This window comes from Pelmatolapia mariae, linkage group LG18 (assembly GCF_036321145.2).
Source record: "Pelmatolapia mariae isolate MD_Pm_ZW linkage group LG18, Pm_UMD_F_2, whole genome shotgun sequence".
In the NCBI taxonomy this organism is placed as follows: Eukaryota; Metazoa; Chordata; class Actinopteri; order Cichliformes; family Cichlidae; genus Pelmatolapia; species Pelmatolapia mariae.
The window spans coordinates 23,247,857-23,260,814 of NC_086243.1; the positions used below are offsets into that span (position 1 = coordinate 23,247,857).

Sequence of the window (12,958 nt, forward strand, 5' to 3'; positions counted from 1 at the left end):
CCGAACGCCCAAAATATTGTTTACTTTTAACTAACGGCTATCTGCATCATTTTCGTAAATACATTTATCTCGGATGAGATTTACTGCATATTTGTAACTTTATTTGACAGGAATTTGGATTTGCTTTTATCTACAGAAGACATTTCAGGTCACAGAGTATAATCTAGGATTATGGGCCATAGGATTAATCTAGGACCCATATACCTTGTTATCTCTTCTATTAATTGACAATCATCCCATTATATTTTTTTGTTGCTACATTAAAATGTAGTTTTTAACACCTCTATAGACATCGGAGGTATCCTTAAGAGATATTTGAAATTTCTGGGCAACATGTTATTAAATCATTTCATTTGGGCAGTGACTGGTTTCAGTTTCAAGTCTTTGGATTTAAAAAGATCACATTTTGTACAGACTTTTAATAATAAGCACAAAGTGCACATTTACAACCGAACACCATGTGACAGATTAGACTTTTCTTCACATTTCAGCATGAGCCGATCACATCTCCCAGCATTTAACCCTCCCTTTCCATCATGTCTGTCATCCCCCTGCTGTTCACCATCCCCCTTTCCCCCTGTAAGCTGACACAGCGCCTTTAAACATTAGCTGCTTTCTTCCTAATGGGATCTCAGGGACTTAAACTGTCATCTGATAAAACTAAGGCGCTTGATAGCTGCGCTGCGCCCTCTTAACCAATTTGTACTCAATTAGGATAATGGGGAAACAAGCAAAGAGGGACAGCTTTAATATATTAATGTGATAAAATGATTATCAGTTTCCCTTGCTTATGACCTGGCTACTATTGAGAGCATCCAGCGGGTGTCATATAAATGTTATCTGATATTAAAGTAGTCCAAACATTAAAAGGCTTTACAAATGATTTATAATTTATAAGTAGATATCTGCCAAAAATGACAAAAACAGTATAAGAGTCTAAGTTATCAAACGAAACAATTTAGTATGGACTAAAATCCATGTGTATCTTAAAAAGATAAACATGGATTTTACATACACACATTTTACATACATGCTTTAGTTTACTAAAACTGAGCCATAATTAATCGTATCTACAAATATGCCTTCACAGATATCACATGTCAACATGATGACCTACTGTAACAGGGATTAACTGCAGCGATGGTGCTTTTCCTGGTTTGTTAGCCTGGAGCAAGCTTTTCCGAAGATGACCTTTTATATTTGGAACCAAATAAATAAAGTTTCTTTATACAACAGGTATAAGATAATATTACAATAATAATTTCATTCATTCCAATTTCTTTAAATGGTAATTATTGTTTTTGTGGAGGCATTTCACTTTCAACATGCAAATATGTGAGATTTTGCAAAATAAATACCTGTCAGAGTCACAGCTAACATTGTTTAGGGGTGAATTCTGATTCTAATGAATTAGGAAAAATCATAACTTTAACAGGTTTTTACTTGCTATTTTTTTCCCCCCTTACATATTGAAAGTTAGAGAAAGGTGACGCTGCACAACACCTTACAGGGTTGGCTTCCTTCATAGTAACCATATGGTGGCTACCTACTTACCAGCAAATCTCTGCCAGGGGGGCATCTTTAACTTCTTTATTCATTCACAGGCAAAAGTAATAGGCTTTTCAGTCTCTCCTTTATTGGAAAACAACTTTGACAACCCAGAAAAGGTGGTCAGCCAAAACCACTTAACCTATAGCCATTCAGCTAATAGATCGGACTGACAATGTAGCTCGGTGGCTCAAGTGAGGCCAGATGGCTTTAAACTTGTTTAGCTTTAGGTTTCCACGGATTCTTAACCTTCTCACTGACTCCTAGAAGATGGTTTATTCCCTGCTGCTCCTTTATTGTGTGCCAAAGGGCTAATAATAAAAAAAACAAAAAAACAAATAGGATCAACATTTACTACCCAGCAGATTGTTGGACTTATGCAAAGTCACACTAACTGTTATTAATTATGCAAACATGTAAAATTGAAAACTTCACAAAAACTTGATCTATCTATCTAAAAAAACACTTTACGTCAGAATTCACAGCAAGAATCTCAGTGAACCTCTTTGAAGGCAATTTGTATTTTTTGAAAGAAAAGTTCTGGATTTTGTTTGGCATGCCAAGAACGCCTAAATATATCTTAAGGTAGGTGGAGTGAGGTCAGTGGAAATCTCCAGTCAAGTCTTTAGGCTAATTAAGGATGGGGTTGATCTCTGCAACACCTACTGTAGCATCTACGGCTTTGGTTGTGCCAGCTGGCACGGGTGAATCTTGCAGGCTGTAGAATGAAATACCCAGTGCCACCAATCCAAATCCACTGTGTACTATCAGAAGCAGATCAGCAAGATTATGTGTCGATTATGTGTTGATTTGAGAAATGCAAACATGGTACTGAAGAAAGCCTTTTAGCTAAAAAAAGTTAAAGGAGTGCAATGGATTATGTTGAAAAATTGACTGCTCAAGCATGAATTACTTAGGTCAAGTGGGGTGCGATCCCTTTGGCTTTTTGGCTTTTTTTTTTTTTTAAAGTATCATTAGACAGTGAAAAGTTATTGCAATGATTATAGTATACATGTATATTTGAACCCAATATATCAGTGTGTATTAAATAAATAAATAAAGATTGATTTCACTTTGAAAAATGTAATGTGATTAAATCCACTTTCATTTTAATTTGTCAAACCTGGTAAAATGAGAAGTGTGAGGATTAAAATCTTTCACTTGCTTGAATGAAACATTATTTTACGTCTTTACAGTGTGCAGCCATTTAAGTGAAGTCTATCTCTGTGTCTTTCCTCTCTTATATTGTCTATAATGAAGGGATTAGTAGGGGGGGAAAACTCTCAGTACAAGCTATTATCTTTCAGACAATAGATTTTTTGAAAGAAAGTTTTGTTGAGCCTTCATTAGCAATGGCCTCCCTCTGTGCTCTGAATGCAGGACACATTTGGAGCAATTACTTGACCAGAAAACAACTGTCAGTCATTCTTAAAGGGGAAGGATTCCAATTAATAAACCTCTTAAACTCTTTGATTTTACTAGCATTCAACCTCTAGCTTTGGTGTCTTGTGTGGTTAAGGAGGAGTTTTGTCGGGGGAGACATGTTACATGTTCTTTCTGCACAGAACTTCAGCAGTAGGTCATTTGCTCAGTTGTTTGCAGGGGATTTCAAGGACTTAACAGGGAGTAACAAATGCCTACGGTAGATATTGTTAGAGTCAGTTGTCTACTTACGGACTGCAGAGACGTCATGTGCGCAGCCTAGCCTGTGGAAGGAGAACGAAGGTAAGATTACTTTATGTACTTTCTCGCTATGCATTCTGTCAAATATGTTGATAAACACTTTATATAAAGCTGATTTATATTTAGGCATGAGATGAGTTAAAGTCACTCTTTTGTGCCCTGAAGGCAATCACAAAATGTATCCAGCTAAATTCTTAACCATGCTGATTGCCTTCCTATTTGAAAAACTTGAATCCCATTACAATAGAAATGGGAATCAGTGTAAACTGAGAATCAGCTCAATTTAAAAAAAGAAAAGAAGAAGAAAATTTACTCACTCAAATTGTTTAATTATGTAAAATTGTTTTTACTGAATTAATTCATAATTCTTCCAACTTTTACCAGAAGCTAATATTCCCAATAGGGACCCCTGCTCTCATTTTAAACTAAAGGATCACGATGAGCAAACTGGGGATCCCGTAAAGTCCATCAAGACTAATAACAAACTGTTAAATTACCTTCAAGTGCAGAACTTTACATTTTTGTCTTTTTTTTCTTTCCTTTTATTTCTTTTGCAGACAGATATGTGAATTTGCTTTGCTCTTGTGGAAACGGCCTGCACACTCCACAAAATTCTGCTCTGCTGCTCTGTGTGAAGCAGAACAACAGGTGCGCTGCCTCGTCTCACTTGGTAGCCTTTTGCTTTTCTCTGACAAGGAAAAAGAGACAGTGTCTCCAAAGGTTCGAATGCATTTGTCAATGGATACCCTGGGAATAGTGGATGATAGTTGCCTAGACAACTATGACATGGCAAAAGGTGCTGGGTCAAGTGCCGGAGGCAGGGTTCACAGTATCGATGTCATACTGGGATTCACTAAAGACCAGGACCCTTTACTCCATTCAGCAGAAAGTGATGAAAGCCAGAAAGCAAATGGAGCAAACCCTCAGGATCCTGAAAAGATGGTCCCATCGGACCACTACGCTCACCTACCAGACCTCGGAGACAGCTCCCAAAATTCTTCCTACCATGGTGAGTCTTTTAATAAAAGGCATAAAAACCAGGAAGTTTTTTCCTCTCAGTTTAAATCATTGAGGGGATTTTCTTGTTAACCGACTAAAGAGTAGAATTAAACCTGTACTAAGGTTGTTAAGATCTTGTACATCTAGTTTAAACATAATACACACATTTCTGTATCAGTGCTCAGGAGCTTTAAGCCATCATGTTAATTAAGTTGCTTTTCTGAAACAACTTGTTTAAATACACTAGTTTTGCACCTCATGCAAAGCTATTTAACAATAAGATGCAATAAGTTCTGGCAAGTGGTAAAGTAACTGACAAACTTACTGTACTGTAATATTTAAGTTTGTGTACATGCTAAGGACAAAAAATAAGCATTACTCCATCAAATTCAAAAGTTAGCCCAAGTGTCCCCAGGATACTGTTTAATTAACTTCAAGCACCAAAATTAAACTGCTCACTACCGAGTTTCATCAGCACAAGTTATACATAGATGAATAGATGGTGTGGTTTAATTTTATCTACATGTTTTGACTAACGCTCTTTTATACAAAATGATGTGAAATACATTTAGTGTCTTTTACATAATTTTACTTTACTTTCACTTCGACACTTAAGAAAGAAAGCTATCTTACTCTCTTCAGACTTGTTAGCTGCAGGTGTAGCTACTAACACAAAAACTGATTACATATTATTATGTTTTGCTTGTAAAGTAACTGGTACATCTCACTGGAAAGCAGACCATTCAGTTTGCCATATTTCTTCCTTTACCTTCTGAGGATGAAAGTAGTGCCTGTCGATACAGGCAAGGCAGGTGGGACCAGTTTGAAATAAGAGGCCAACAAGCCAACAACATCAGCGTATTTAGTCAATTGACTAAAATTGAGTGTAATAAGTATTTAAGAATAAAGTTAATTGTCCTGCATATATCATAACCAGTCTTACAAAGTGCCGTAGAACAACTAGATAGAAAAACAATTAAATACACAGTTTATGTGTATGAATAAACAGGTTACACAGACAGGAAAAATAAGAAATACAACTAAAACAAAAAGACTAATATAAAACAAAGGATAACCCCCAAAATATATTATATTTTCTTCACTTGTATAACACTTTTTAGAACACATCATTGCAAACCAACCAATGCTAAAATTGAAAAACAATTAAGTTTAACTGGATGTTTTAAAACTTAAAATAGAGATGTACATGACTCAAATCTCCAAGAATAAGAATAATTATCGTTATAGAGCACATCGTTCATCGTGGTTTTAGCACAGAAAAGAGCTTGATGTCATTTATCGGGACCAAAGATAAAGATTTAATCAGTTGTATCTGACAGTGACTTGGCTGAAGAGGATTTGTGTCTCCCTGGTCTTTCCCAGGAGACAGAGCTATTTATTTCATTAGCAGCAACCTGAATGACAACAAAGGAAACGGTTGATATGTAGTATGGTTCTACTGGCTTTTATTGAGGGTTCCTTTATGACAACTCATTAGCTTAAAAAAACCTATGAGCTTTTAATGAGCTTACATGCTATATGCTACAGATATGTCATGCTACATTGCTATATGTTTTTAATTTTTTGGAAAATGACAAATTTCTTCTGCCTTGCACACTTTAAAGAGTTAGAGTTAGAGCTGTGTGTGATTATAGACACCTCCATATTTACAGTGGCCATGCTTCAGTGTGACTGTTTGCTGGACAACAATACATATTTCATACACATTTTGTGGACAAAGGTTGAATTCTGGATTGTAAAAGATGACACACACAAAAATCCTGTATATGAAGGATGAAATAAAGCATGGTCAAATATACATTTCTGTGCAACTGCTATTTTATTACACATCTTTATCGTGAGTCTTTATCCCTGCAAGTTAAAAATATAATTCCAAAGCCAAACAGTAGTTCTGCACCAGCTTTGAAACTTGTACCTCAGAACTGTGTTCTAATATTTAATGTAGGGTTTACTATAATGTGCATTAAACACGAGTTCCTTTAAATAAGTTTTAAAGTTTGGCAGCTCAGGTTGTGTTGACTGGACGTGACTTTAGAGAGGCAAGGCTGAGATGGTTTGGACATGTGCAGAGGAGTGATAGTGGATATACTATATATAAGGTTGTTGAGGATGAAGCTCCCAGGCAGGAGGAAAAGAGGACGACCACAGAGAAGATTCATTTATGCAGAGGAGGAGTAGGTGAAAATTGCGACAACAGAGGATGCTAGGGACAGGGTGAGGTGGAGGTGGAGGATCCCTAAAGGGAGCAGCCAAAAGAAGAAGAAAAGCAAGTTGGTTTGTTAAATTAAACATAAAAAAGAAAGCAACCTACATTGAAAGATTTGGAAGACTGTTCTTTGATTTGTATAAAAGCAGTCACTTTCTCCTCGCGTGCACTTTTAGAACAAAGATACTTTTATCCATGACCATATTGCGTGGAACGATTTGCTATGACTAATGAGCTTTGGTACATCACTCACATGACTCCCTTGCTCTACATCCATTTCTTAGAAAGCACAATCGGCACTACAACTGTTTACCTGGCTCGTGCAGAAGCCAGTTATCAGGGACTTGCAGGTTTAACTGGTAGCATCTGTCACTATGGGATTACTGCAGGGAGGAATTCAGTGAAAGACATGATGTCATTTAGACCTAGCCATAACCCACCCTAAGGTTCATAAGCCTTTAAAGGGCTTTGAAAAGAGTTTTCAATCATTAATTTGTTTTAACATGGAAGCTAATAAAAGATTTCACTTTCTTAGTTGGTGGTAGGATAATGCATAAAACATTTCCCCCCCCAAACTATTCACTTCTTATTAGAAACATCTTACATATATCAAGTTTCTCGGTTTCTGATGACTGAAATAACAAAGGGCAATTAGACCATTTATTATTGTTTGCCATAAAGTGGAAATATATAACAAATGTTGGACATTTAAGTAGTGTGCAATTTAAGCAGAAACATCAAAGCACTTTAAAATCTTAATTTCACTGCTCGGTTGTGTCCTTTTGTTGTTGTTTTTTTAGAATCTGACATTTTCTCTGGTGACAAATGTGAGGGAGAGATGAGCAACTTGCAAAAGGAGGCAAATGATGCTGAGGGATCACCAGAGACCACTAAAGATGAAGAGCACGCTAAAAAGAAACACAGAAGAAACCGCACCACTTTCACCACCTATCAGCTTCATGAGCTGGAGCGAGCCTTTGAGAAATCTCACTATCCAGATGTCTACAGCCGTGAAGAGCTGGCAATGAAAGTCAACTTGCCTGAGGTTCGAGTTCAGGTAAAGGCAATGTATATGAAGATATAAGCACATGTCATCCAGATATTCTCACAACCTAAACAACACCACAGGGACTGATTGATAGTGTTTGCCAATTCCATCCAAAATCCATGAAAGAAATGAATATTTAACAACCGTTTGTGTTTAATGAAGCGTTAGAAAAAATCAAAAAAGTAATATGGAACCTGAGTGGGATAGTGTTGATATGGAAGATTATTTGTTCACCTTTAAACAAACATGCTTTTTCTTGGAGGATTCCTTATGCTGATCATTCCTTAGCTAATGATCCGATGACCATATTGCCTGAAACTCTTTGGCATGATTAATGGGCTTTGGTACACCTGACTCCATTTCTTGGAAAGCAGAATCAGCGTTACAACTGTTTACCTGGCTCGTGCAGAAGTAAGTTAAAGTCTCTGTTTAGATTAGAGAAGGCACGGACTTACAGGTTTAACTGGAAGCATCTGTTACTATGGGATTACTGCAAGGGAAAAATTCAGTGAAAGGCATGATGTCATTTGCAAAAGGTGCAGCTATTGGTAGTAAAAAAAAAAAATTGTATTTTATTCAGAATCCATTTTAAGGATTTACTTAGTTTTTTCACTATGTTTGATAGCATATTAATCCCAATCATATGGCATTTAACTGTTAATGCCCTTTATGTTCACTATTGCCCGGAAAGCAAATGTCCACTTTTAGGTCAAATACTGTGCACACAGACACAGAAAAAAATATTGCACCAACTTGTGTTATTACTAGAAAATACATTTGCAGCCTTCATAGTCTCCAAGATATATTTTATTAATATTATAGTTCTTGCTAATGTAATTCAAGGCTTCCTTGTCCATGCATCATCCCATTTCACATCATTTTGTTCGGTTCAGGTGTGGTTCCAAAATCGAAGGGCAAAGTGGAGACGTCAAGAAAAGATGGACACCACAACCATGAAGCTCCATGATTCCTCCATGCTATCCTTCAACCGTCCACCGATGGCTCCAAACGTGGGGCCAGTAGCCAATCCAATGCCGCTAGATCCCTGGCTGACCTCACCTATTTCCAGTGCCACACCCATGCATACCATTCCAGGTTTCATGGGTTCACCTCAGAGCCTGCAACCCACCTACCCAACTCAAAGCTTCCTTAACGCCCCGCCAACGATGGTCCAGTGTATGCAGCCACATATGGGGCCACCTCCTTATCAGTGTCCTCCCAGCTTCAATGACAAATACCCAACGGAGGATGACAGGAGTTCAAGCATCGCAGCACTCAGGATGAAGGCCAAAGAGCACATTCAGTCAATGGATAAAACCTGGCAGCACATGTGATATGAAGCAGACAGATTTGATTTAGCTGGTTCTCTATCACATCAAGACTATCTCTCCACTCTGTTACATATTCCATATGTAGGGGAAATGATCCCCCTGTGTCAGGGTGTGCGGATACTTCTTTAAGACACTCTGGCTTGCCCAGTCAGGCCCCACAGCTTGACTATAAAACAGCTGTGCAGATGTGAACGGAATGTGTCTCCGAGCCTAAAGGCTGGCGATATAGTCTCTCACTCAGAGAACCGAGGTTACAATGTAACCACATGTTCCGTTAATGTTTACAAACTCCCTTTAAAGCGTTTGACTCGTGTTCCAGTGACGCGGAGACATGATACCAAAGAAAGTTTTTTTTTAAATCAATTTTATGTCTAACAAACATCTAGCCATTAAAAAAAAAATCACTTTAAAATGTATTTAAGTTTCAGCGACCCTTGTTTTAACCCTACAAATACAATTAAATCCCTTCCAGGTTCTTGAACAGACTCTTGTTTAACTTTTGTAATCATTCATTTTGTAAACCTTTAGTGAATCCCTAATGAACTGAGATGAGAGATGATACATAGAGTCATGTTGTCAGAAGTAGCAATGTTTTTGTATTGTACTACAACGTGATAAAAAATTCATACTTGAGATTTTATAACTGAGTCGTGTTCTGACTGTTTTGTGGTGGTAATATATTTTACAACACACACACTGTCACTGTTTATGGATGCATTATGTACAGGTATTAATGATATATGTTATTTCGATATAAGATTTCCCAGCTCCTATGAAGTGACTATGACCAATTAGTTGCCTGTTAAAGGGCTCCAGAGCTCCTTTGTTTTATTGTAAATTTAGTTAGTTTGATGTTTTTCTTTCAGTTGCTGCAAAGAAAGTGAAAATGTGCATTCAAAACCAGTTTTCCACTAATATCAATTCTGTTTAGTCTTTATAGGGAATATGAGTGTTAATGGGCTTTTGAAGAGCACCGAGTTCTGATGGGGGAGGTTATCGTAAGTCATGGAGCGTAATCTATCTTGGAGGCTAATCTAAACAGACATGCACACCTCTTAACACCTAATTACTGCTTTTAAAGCGATTAACCCTGGATTCTCAGCCATAGACAAAGTGCCCTCAAATGGCCCTGAAAACTCTTTTTCGAGCTCTGACTTAAATGGCCCCTGCTCTAAAAATGTGACAATTATAATATTAATTAATTGATACAGAATATATATTTTTTAATCATGACTGCATCTTCATGTTGATCCATTTTGTTTGCTCATTATTTGAATGTTGACTAAATATTCACTTAGGTCAGGTGGATTTGGAGATAAAAGATTAATGGGTGGTGGAAGTCTCTCTTATCTCTTGGAATTAGAAGAGTTGAATGTAACTGTTGGACCACAAATAAACAATCTTTTACTGACTTGGCCCAGAGACATATATGCATTAAGTCAATGCTGAAGGGTACTGGAAAAATGTTCCCTCTCAATTTTCCTTCTGCTTCTATGGGATTTGCAAAGAAGCAAATCCCATAAATTTGCTTCTTTGCAAACCCTTTTGACATAATTCTATATGTCAAAAGTACTGTGTTAGCAATACATGTATAAGGGTAATACTAATACTTCAAGAAGATTATGAGGGAAGTATCCACAAATATTGTCTGTATATCCCATCCTTGAGAAATGGCACCATCAACAGTCAGTTTTACAGGCTTTGCTGCTCTTAGTGATCACCCTGATCATAAAACCAAAGAGAAAAAGAAGATTTAATACAACACAAACGTTTGAAGATGTTTGTTTTCTGTTTTCAATTATATTTTGAACCCCTTTATGTTTTTAGGAACGTGACTTTTATTTTCCAAATGCAAGACCCAGAATAAAGTTACAGAGCACAACTGTTGATTGTGGACCTTGTTTTTCTCTCCACGCATCCATTAGCCACCAACATGACTTTGTACTGTTAATGAGTGCTGGTGTACAATAGGCCATGTAAGATGTGACCGAGAGAGCTGGCCTGACGGAGGCCTGTTGTGCTCGTGCAGGCCTGTGGAACTTTGCCAGGCTGTTAGGCAGATGAAGCTCCACTCCATCAGGCCCAACCGGGGGTGTCAGGGGCCCTGCCTGCCAGGACACTAAGGCCACAAGGGCTCAATACAGCTTGAGCCCTTGTGGCCAGTAGCCTAGGTGGCTTAACTGCCCCGTTTATTTTGGGACCAATGATTGTATAAAGGGCTATTATGCATCCAAGTACTCTGCAACAATGCCTTTTAAACCTTTATTTAATCTGGATGGAAACTCCTGAGATTAAGAACCTCTTTGGCAAGAATGTCCTGGGCCTTCTGAAGAAATCTCACGCAAGCACACCAACAACATGCAGTCCACACAGCAGCGCCCTGCATGGGCTCAAACTTACACTTGCTCCACACTGATATGTCTTGTCTGATAGACACCATGAACTCCACAACCATTATTTTTAGGATATTTGCCATCAGAGATTGTCAAATATTAGAAAAGCCTCTTATTAGAGGTGTTCAGGCTCAGTATAAGGAGTCAAAATTCTCTCTCTGCTTTGCTTTGCAGTTATAGTGCAAATAAACTAATACCATTTACATGCCTTAAGCACAATAAAGCAGTAGAATGAATTCAGATGAAAACTGTCTATGCTATATTTAGCCTTAACCAATTCTCACCACACCTTTGTCAGAAAGACTTAAAGCAGCAAATCCCAGTATATGTCCAAGACACACTCAGAAACAACAATTCATTACACAAATTATTGTGTTATTTTGCTTGGCCAAGCATGACCTTCTCCAAGTCTCAGGCTCTAGTTAACAAGCTGGCTAGCGGGACGTGGTCCACGGTGGAAATAATGAGGGAAAGGAGCGGAAATAATTGGGTTTGATTAAGAACGTTTTTTAAAGGGACACCCTTTTCCTCTCGACAAAACTGCAGATCCCTTAGAGGATGAGGGGGCTTGATCACTGGCGCCAGTTGTTTGTCTTTGCTCCTGTGTTCACTTTGAAAATAAATTTCTCAAACAGTGCTCCCTGCTTTGTCTCACAGACCTGCATGGCTGTATTTACAGTTTTCAGAATGATATTTTTCTTCTGAATAACCATTTTTAATAATGACAAAGAAAAATAAAACAACACTTCACCCTTTATCGAAAAAAATGTTTTAAAGTCAAAAGTAATCACTAGTTTTTTTCTTATTTTAATTCTCTCATCATATATAAAAAATGCATAGGAGACAAAAACATGACCAAAGTTTTGATTATTTATTTCATTTCAGAGATCAGTTTATTAAGTAAACATGTAGTTTAAGTCACCCACACTACCTACCCAGCTCAGAACACAAACATAAAATTGAAAAAGATGAAATTATTTTACACCACTAGGAGGACCCGTCAAGACTCCATCTATTTTAAAAGAGTATGCTTTTCTGCAGGAAATGTAATTATTTCTGTTTTTATCACTTTTACATGTTAGTAAAGATAAGCAACTGTCTTTTATTTGATGTCACAGAGCAGGGCAACCCCACGCAGGATCCAGTGGTCTGGTGACTCGACTGTAGGCAACATCACTGCTGTGATGTAGTTCAGGTCTGTGCGCTTTGGCTTCTTGTAGATGGGGCACACATAAAGCTTAGGATCCGGAGGGGCAGTGGAGTTGACAGCGAACATGTGAATGACAGGCAAGGGTGTAAACAACACTTTGGGTGAGGACTCGATGAGACGGGTGTTCTTTTTGTCCCAGCCAGCACCATCAACGTACAAACCATAGACATAAACTCCCTCCTGTTGAAGAAAGGCAGTCAATGACAGGATAGTCCATTATTTTATTCACTCTTTAATTAAAAAAAAAATCTATTAGTCAATTGCCTGTTATTCACAATTTTCAGAAAATACTGCATTTTAACTCACTGTTGGTGAGGCTGTGATCTCCTCCTTTGTGTGCTTGAGTACTTTGTTGTTGAGTGTGACCGTGTCCAGAGCCCAGCCTTTGTTCGCTCTGGTTACTTCTTGTCTCATGGCTGTCAGAAATCCTGCAAACATCCAAATAGAGACAGGATTAGCATCAGTGTGAAGGAGTTTATTCCCAGTTGATGGTAACATTTTTAGGTTTTCAACAGACTG

At 37.7% G+C, this 12,958-nt stretch overlaps 2 protein-coding genes across 2 annotated transcripts in view; one reads left to right on the forward strand and one right to left on the reverse strand.

Moving 5' to 3' along the window:
- The first annotated feature begins 3,014 nt into the window (after positions 1–3,014).
- On the forward strand, positions 3,015–10,730 carry LOC134617148 (retinal homeobox protein Rx2-like). The gene is made up of 4 exons (XM_063462342.1): positions 3,015–3,273; positions 3,789–4,240; positions 7,258–7,514; positions 8,399–10,730. The coding sequence occupies exons 2-4, from the start codon at positions 3,958–3,960 to the stop codon at positions 8,837–8,839; spliced, it is 981 nt and encodes a 326-aa protein (XP_063318412.1). The 5' UTR covers positions 3,015–3,273; positions 3,789–3,957; the 3' UTR covers positions 8,840–10,730.
- Positions 10,731–12,234: 1,504 nt separating this feature from the next.
- The window catches only part of LOC134616150 (dynein axonemal heavy chain 8-like), a 36,626-nt gene continuing 35,902 nt past the window's right edge, over positions 12,235–12,958 (reverse strand). Inside the window, exons 89-90 of the mRNA XM_063460889.1 lie at positions 12,746–12,867; positions 12,235–12,619 (exon numbers count right to left, since the gene is read on the reverse strand). Coding sequence (XP_063316959.1) covers positions 12,332–12,619; positions 12,746–12,867 — 410 coding nt within the window. The 3' untranslated portion in view covers positions 12,235–12,331. The remainder of the gene's footprint in view (positions 12,620–12,745; positions 12,868–12,958) is intronic.

What these genes read in the sequence shown, in the direction of transcription:
- LOC134617148 (XM_063462342.1), top strand. Translation starts at nt 3,958, where the DNA reads ATGCATTTGTCAATGGATACCCTGGGAATAGTGGATGATAGTTGCCTA. An exon ending in CCAAAATTCTTCCTACCATG is followed by an intron (nt 4,241 to 7,257) that starts GTGAGTCTTTTA and finishes TTGTTTTTTTAG; the next exon opens with AATCTGACATTTTCTCTGGT. An exon ending in TGCCTGAGGTTCGAGTTCAG is followed by an intron (nt 7,515 to 8,398) that starts GTAAAGGCAATG and finishes TGTTCGGTTCAG; the next exon opens with GTGTGGTTCCAAAATCGAAG.